At 43.5% G+C, this 8,081-nt stretch overlaps 1 protein-coding gene across 8 annotated transcripts in view; it reads right to left on the bottom strand.

Moving 5' to 3' along the window:
- DNM1L (dynamin 1 like) overlaps nucleotides 1-7,185 on the bottom strand; it is a 65,292-nt gene extending 58,107 nt beyond the window's left edge. For 4 of the 8 annotated variants that reach the window (XM_017507917.1, XM_017507918.1, XM_017507921.1 and 1 more), the window contains exon 1: nucleotides 6,920-7,185. In XM_017507917.1, coding sequence (XP_017363406.1) covers nucleotides 6,920-7,021 — 102 coding nt within the window. In that variant the 5' untranslated portion in view covers nucleotides 7,022-7,185. The remainder of the gene's footprint in view (nucleotides 1-6,919) is intronic. The other 4 variants (XM_017507915.2, XM_017507916.2, XM_017507919.2 and 1 more) reach the window with 1 other exon arrangement.
- Between the last annotated feature and the right edge of the window lie 896 nt (nucleotides 7,186-8,081).

The following is an 8,081-nucleotide window of genomic DNA, read 5'->3' as shown; positions in this document are numbered from 1 at the left end:
AAAAAAAAAAAAAAGAAAAGAAAAAAAAATCTTTCATCAACCAATTTTCAACAATAATACCAACTCTATTCAACGGGGAAAGAACAGTCTCTCCAATAAATAGGAGAGTCAACTGGAGAAGCATATGCAAAAAAATGAAATGAACCCCTACACCTCACAGGAGACAAAGATGTACTCACAATGGATGAAAAGGCTAAATATAAGACTCAAAACTATAAAATTAGGGAAAAAACATATAACAATAAAAATAAATAAATCTTCATGGCTTTGGATTTGTCAGTGCCTTAGATATGACACCAAAATCATAAGCAATAAAAGAAAAAAGTTAAATAGGCTTTAATCAAAACTAAAACCTTTTGTGTATTGAAGGACACTAACAAGAAAGTGAAAAGACAAGGGTGTGGTGGCTCAAGCCTGTAATCCCAGAACTCAGGGAGGCCAAGGCCAACAGATCACCTGAGGTCAGGAGTTCAAGACCAGCCTGGACAATGTGGTGAAACCCCACCTTTACTAAAAATACAAAAATTAGTCAGTCGTGGTGGCGCACACCTGTAGTCCAGCTACTAGGGAGGCTGAGGCAGAATAATCACTTGAATCTGGGAGGTAGAAGTTGCAATGAGCCAAGATCGTTTTTGCACTCCAGCCTGGGGAAAAATCGAAAATCCGTCTCAAAAAAGAAAAAAAAAAAGAAAGAAAAAAAGGAAACCTATAGAATGGGAGAAAATATTTGTATATTACAATTCAACAATAAGACAACCCAAACAAGCACATGAAAAGATGTTCAGTACCATTAGACATTAGGGAAATGCAAAACAAAACTACAATGAAATACCACTTCATACCCATTAGGATGACAATCATCAAAAACTGATACCAACGAATGTCAACAAAGATATAGAAAAACTATACCCCTCATATGTTACTGGTGGGAATTTTTAAATGGTGTAGCTGCTGTGGAAAACAGTTTGGTGGTTGCTCTAAAAGTTAAATAAAATTATCACAGAACCCAACAATTTCAGTCCTAGGTATACACCAAAATAACTGATAACAGGTATTCAAATACTTGTACACAAATGTTCATAGCAGCACTATTCACAACAGCCAAAAGGTAGAAACAACCAATTGCTCATCCATGTATGACTGAATAAACAAAATGTAGTTTATACATATAATAGAATATTATCCAGCCATTAAATGGAAAGGAAAGAATAGGGAGTGACAGCTCAATAGTACAGTTTTGTTTTGTGTTGCAATTGTTTTGGTCCTAGACAGAGATGTCATTATGAATGTACTAAATGCCACTGAATTGTACACTTTAAAAGGATTAATTTACATTCTATAAATTTCACCTCAATTTTGTTAAGTTAAAGCAGCAGCTCATAATCTAGACAACAAAAGAAAAGGAAAAACCATAAGTTTATCTAACACCACAAGAAAACAATGCATCAGAAGGAATTAAACTATAGCTAATAAATATTAAAATGTAGATAGCAGTGCTCATGGGAAAAAAAGAGACATCAAACTATGAAGAGACTTGGCCATCAGAAAAGGAAACGGCATAGGGGTCAAAAAGTGCTTTTCTTCAAATAAGGAATTCCAGAATGATTTAGCACTTAAAAAAAAAAAAAAAAAAAGCAGACAGTAACAAGTGTTGATAAGGATGTGCAGAAACCAGAACCCTGGAGGGGATGTAAAATGGTGCAGCCACAGCTGGGCTGGGTGGCTCACACCTGTAATCCCAGCACTTGGGAGACGGAGGTGGGTGGATCATTTGAGGTCAGGAGTTCGAGACCAGCCTGGCCAACATAGTGAAACCCCGTCTCTACTAAAAATACAAAAAGTAACCATGCAGTAGTGGCATGCACCTGTAATCCCAGCTACTCGGGAGGCTGAGGCAGGAGAATCGCTTGAGCCTGGGAGGCAGAGGTTGCAGTGAGCCAAGACTGCACAACTTCACTCCAGTCGGAACGAGAGAGTGAGACCCTGTCTCAAAAAAAAAAAAAAATTTTAATAAAAAACTAAAAAACAGTGCAGCCACTATGTAAAACAATTTGGCAGTTTTTCAAACAGTTAAACATAAGAATTATCACATGACCCAGCAAGTCTACTCTTAGGTATATACCTAAGAAAATTAAAGACCCATATTCACACAAAATGAATGTTCATAGCAGCATTATTCATAATAGCCAAAAAACAGAAACAACCCAAAAATCCATCAATAGAATATTTATTATTCTGCCAGGCTACATAACAGATGAACCTAAAAACATTATGTTGAGTGCTCACACCTATAATCCCAGCACTTTGGGAGGCTGAGGCAGGTGGATCACCTGAGGTCAGGAGTTCAAGACCAGCCTGGCCAACATGGCAAAGCCCCATCTCTATTAAAATTACAAAAAAATGAGTTGGGTATGGTGGCACACGCCTGTAATCCCAGCTACTCAGGTAGAGGTTGCAGTGAGTCAAGATCCATTGCACTCCAGCCTGGGCGACAGAGCAAGAAACTGTTCTTAAAAAAAAAAAATTATGAGGCCGGGCGCGGTGGCTCAAGCCTGTAATCCCAGCACTTTGGGAGGCCGAGGCGGGTGGATCACGAGGTCAAGAGATCGAGACCATCCTGGTCAACATGGTGAAACCCCGTCTCTACTAAAAATACAAAAATTAGCTGGGCATGGTGGCGCACGCCTGTAGTCCCAGCTACTCGGGAGGCTGAGGCAGGAGAATTGCCTGAACCCAGGAGGTGGAGGTTGCGGTGAGCCGAGATCGCGCCATTGCACTCCAGCCGGGGTAACAAGAGCGAAACTCCGTCTCAAAAAAAAAAAAAAAAAAATTATGTTGAACAACAGATGCCAGACTCAAAAGATAAAATCACATATTATAGGATTCCAGTAATGCGAAATATCCAAAGCAGGCAAATCCATAGAGACAGAAAATGGATTAGTGGTTGCCAGTGACTCCTGCTTTTTCCAGTATCATGCATTTTAAAATCCAATAATTCACTAATATTTTTCAAATTAGGATCTAGAAACCATCTCCATATCAGGATCACCTATGGTCCCTTACCCACATCGGGCTTATGAAATCAAAACCTGTCAGAAGTTAGGGGAGGACAAAGCAGGAGGGTAACAGCTTATGGGCAGAAGTTTTATTTTTCAGGTAATAAAAATATTTTGGAATTACACTATGATGATGGTTGTACAACTCTGTGAATGTACTAAACACTGCTGAGTTGTGTACACTTTAAAATGGTGAATTTTGTTATATGAATATTTCAGTATTTTTAATGTTGAATTTTTAAAAGTTGATTTGCAAATTGGTAATTAAAATCCAAATTATTAGCCAGGCACAGTGGCTCATGCCTGTAATCCCAGCACTTTGGGAGGGTGAGACGATTGGATCACTTGAGGTCAGGAGTTTGAGACCAGTCTGGCCAAATGGTGAAACCCTATCTCTACTAAAAATACAAAAATTAGCCAGGCATGGTGGTGGGCAGCTGTAATCCCAGCTACTTGGGAGACTGAAGTAGGAGAATTGCTTGAACCCAGAAGGCGGAGGCTGCAGTGAGCTGAGATTATGTCATTGCACTCCAGCCTGGGCAATGAGCAAAACTCCATCTCAAAAATAAAATAAAATAAAAATAAAAATAAAATCCAAATTATTTTTAGGCTGGGTGAAGTGGCTCACACCTATAATCCCAGCACTTCCGGAGGCCAAGGCAAGAGGATCATTTAAGCCCAGGAGTTTGAGACCAGCCTTAGCAACATAGTAAGGCAGGGATTTTTAAACATTTTTTTTTAATTAACCAGGCATAATGGTGTGTGCCTGTAGTCCCAGCTAGTCAGGAGGCTGAGGTAAGAGAGCTGCTTGAGCCCAGGAATCTGAGTTTACTTACAGTGAGCTATGGATTATGCCACTACACTCTAGCCTGGATGAAAGAGCCAGATCCTAAAAAAAAAAAAAAAAATTTAAGATCCAAATTGTTTTTCCTTTTACATGTATCTGAATGACGGAAGATGGAATGCTGAAATCACCAAAATAAAAGTGTGAAGTACATTACTAGGAACGCTAAGCCACAGTCACAGGTTAATGTCATCTGCATTAGGATACCTATATTGGATGGTAGTTTAGATTAAAAGCCTGGAGGGCTCCCCTTTCCAATTCTTAATTTAAGAAATAGGATTACATTTCCCAAGTTGAGTCACAAAAGCTGTTTTAAGTCTTATCTCCTCCACCTGCAAAGTTTACCATGGTCTAAAAGTATCAACCTTCTCTCTCCCCACTGTCTGTTCATTTGACACAGATGATCTCCACCAGGGAAAAAGAAAAGCAATTGATTTAGCTAACACATAAAACAGGTGAATGATTGATAGCTGTAAACATGATTCCCTCACCTCAACTCCTCCAAGTCCCTAGCCCCCAAATGATTGTTATATAGGCATTTCATAAAACTAAAGTTTAAAACATTTAGGGGTCAGCAATGGTTGCCTGGGAAGTGATACACTGGAGCAAGAATGCCACCAAAGTCAGCATGGTACTGGATGATAGTATGCCAGATTCAACTTCCCCGAATTATTCCAGCTGTTCCAGTATCACGCATTTTAAAATCCAATGATTCACTAACATAGTTTTCAAATTAGGATCTAGGAACCATCTGTATCAGAATCACCTATGGTCCCTCACCCACGCCAGGCTTATAAACTCAAAACCTCTGGGGATCGGATCCAGGAAACTTATTTTCAAAGTGATTCTTAATACACACTCAAGTCTGAGAATCACTGTTCCAAAAAGTTAAACAAGATAGAAACTGCCTTTTTTTGTAGTGTGTTGGGAAAACAAGAATCTCTTCTAAATTTGTTTTGAATACTAGTACACCATTACTTTGTGATGTCTGCCATTTTTACTCTTTGCTGTTGTGTAACATATATACACCTCACATTTATAATTAATGGAGTAGTTGTACAGTGAGTGAGTTCCAGACATACAAGTATTCTGTACTTAGTTCTGCCTAGTAAACCTATTGGCAGTAATCGTGTCTTCAGAATCGTGTCTTTGCTGGTATAAATTAGCCAGGTGCTATGGTGTGTGGTGTGTGCCGGTAGTCCCAGCTACTCGGGAAGATTGCCTGAGTCCAGGAGTTTGAGGCTGCAGTCAGCTATGATTCTGCGATGGCACTCCAGCCTGGGCAACAGAGTGAGACACTCTCTCTTAAAAATAAAAAAACAAACTACAGGTGTAGTCTCTATATTATCTCTACCTTAAATGTCTTCAGTTTCTATCTTGTTTAACTTTTTGGAACAGTGATTCTCAGACTTGAGTGTGTATTAAGAATCACTCTGAAAATAAGTTGAACAAAATTACATTCAATACAAAATATTCGGCTTGACGCGGCAGCTCATACCTGTAATGCCAGTACTTTGGGAGGCCAAGGCAGGCGGATGCCTGAGGTCAGGAGTTCGAGACCAGCCTGACCAACATGGTGAAACCCTGTCTCTACTAAAAATACAAAATTCGCTGGGCATGGTGGCACATGCCTGTAGTCCCTGCTACTCAGGAGGCTGAGGCAAGAAAACCTCTTTAACCCAGGAGGCGGAGGTTGCAGTGAGCCGAGATGGCACCAATACACTCCTGCCTGGGTGACAGAGCGAGACTCCGTCTAAAAAAAAAAATTCTCATAATTTATGTTTGATGCTTCTAAGTCTCCAAACATTACATTACAAACATTAAGTGTTACAAATACTATAATATGTAGGCAAGATTGAGCAGAATCTTTCCCAACCATATCGCAGACCAAGGAAATGTGTTTCTGAAACAATTTATATTGCTTCGACTATATAAAAGCCAAAAAAAAAAAAAGTACAGGATGTCTATTCTTTCCAGTATGCTTTCCAGTGTTTGGATAGCCACTAATATTTTGAACATTAAGTTGCTTTTCATAATATTTATACCCTATACCATGCACCTCATGGAAACTGATGGGGAAAATGTCACCTTCTCAATGGAAAAGATACTACTAAGAAATGAAAGCACTTAAAATCAATATACTAAGTAATTTCTAAAATCCGTTTCTCTGAACTCTAATCGAAGTCCTGATTCTTAGGTCAATAAAAGCAGCAGGCAAAGAAAAGGAAACTTATACTTCTCTATCACCCTAGAAATAACATTTATTTCCTCAACACTTCTGCATACAAAAAAAAATTATGAGTTAGCTATGAGAAGACCAGAGAAACTTATGCCCAATTTAGGTCACGATCACAAAACTGTGGAAGACAAAAACCACAGCCTACGCAGAAAAATCGGATACTCCTTCCCAACACCGGCAGAACTCCAGATAACACGTTTTGTTTGTTTTTTTAAACGCTGCTTCGGCGTTCTGGAAACCTGGAGGAGTTACACTGCAAGAAAACACTGGCGCTCTACCGTAGCGCCTCTGAGCTTCAACAGCGCGGTTCCGAAACTAACTCCGAAGTCCCTGCGCAAAGCAAGGGGAAAATAAAACACACGCCGCACGAAAGCCAACCGCGATGGGCCCAGTCAGCCCACCAAGCCCGGCGCGGCCCCGAGTGCCCCACGCGTCCCCCAGGTGCCCTTGGAGGCAGCGGCACGCGGACGAGGCCGCGCCGGCTACCAGCGGACTCCAGTTCCGCCCGCCGGCGGATCCTTCCCTCTCCTGCCCCCGGGACCCGCCGGGCCAGCCAGGCCTGCCGCGCCGGCTCCGCCCCTGGCCGGGCCCCGGATTCTCCGCCTCGATGCAGCGCTGCTCCGGGCCAGGAGGCACAGCAGAGCCCGGAGAGCCCTGGGGCCCCCAGCAAGGCCCTCCTCCCACTGCCGCAAATGATGGCGCGAGAGTGGGCACTGCCGCAGCCCCGACCAGGCCTGCTGCCGGGGTCTGGCCAGGGCGAACGCCGCCCGTGGCACTCACCTGCGTTCCCACTACAACGATTTGAGGCAGCTGGATGATGTCGGCGCCCACCGTATTGAAGACGTCCTGGAGCTTGTTAATGACAGGAATTAGCGCCTCCATGACTCTGAAAACACGGGCCCCAGTGCCCGCCGGCCGCGGCAATGAATGGGGCTGGGGCCCAGAGTTCGCCTCCTTCCTTCTCTCCTCCGCCCTCTCCTCGGGAGCCGGCACCCATTGGACCGGGGCCGCCGGCTACCTGCCCCCCTCCCGTCAGGCCATGCGCTGCGAGGGCGGTGAAGAGAAGCAAGGCCTGCTGGGAGTTGTAGTTCAAGCGCGGAGGAACTCTATCTCCCGTAGCTTCCAGGAGGCTGCGCGGCACCTGCGGGCCCTGGCCTGGGCCGGGAATGCTGCGCAGGCTCAGGTCAAAGGCAGGAGTGAGCCAGGAGCGTAGGAGGAAAACCATACATTTATGCCTGTCCTCAAGGCACGATGGATGTGACAGTGCCGGGTGTGAATATGTGTTAAGCACAATGATGTGCCTCTTGTTTATCCAGTTTCACTTCCTTATAAAGACACTTTCTCTGGAAGGATGGTTTGGAAAGGCTTAAAGAAGACTTTAAGCGGTGGCCTAGGCCTATAATCCCAGCACTTTGGAGGCCGAGGCAGGCGGATCTCGAGGTCAGCGGTTCAAGACCGGACTGGCCAACGTGGTGAAACTCCGTCTCTACTAAAAAATACAAAAATTAGGTGGGCATGGTGGCTCGTGCCTGTAACCCCAGCTACTTGGGAGGCTGAGGTAGGAGAATTGCTTCAATCAGGACCCGGGAGGCGGAGGTCGCAGCGAGCCGAGATCGTGCCACTGCACTCCAGCCTGAGCTACAGAGTGAGAGTCCATCTCAAAAAAAAAAAGAACTTATGGCCGCAGACAACCAAACTGGGTGCAAAAAAATCTATACGTTGGTACTAGAACGTGTGAGGTGTTATTTTGCAAAAATACAAAAACCAGCGCATGTTAGAATATGCGGGTTCTCTAGGAGTTTTGTAACAAACAAACAAACAAACATACCCCGTGTTCAGGACTGAGCGTGGTGTAATCCCAGCACTTTAGAACGCAGAAGCAGGAGGGTCGCTTGAGCGCAGGAGTTCGAGACAAGCCTGGTCAACATAGTAAGACTTCGAA

This window comes from Cebus imitator, unplaced genomic scaffold (genome assembly GCF_001604975.1).
Source record: "Cebus imitator isolate Cc_AM_T3 unplaced genomic scaffold, Cebus_imitator-1.0 Scaffold385, whole genome shotgun sequence".
Lineage (NCBI taxonomy): Eukaryota > Metazoa > Chordata > Mammalia > Primates > Cebidae > Cebus > Cebus imitator.
The sequence above is the reverse complement of the archived record's forward strand: the minus strand, read 5'-3'. Positions and strand labels throughout refer to the sequence as shown.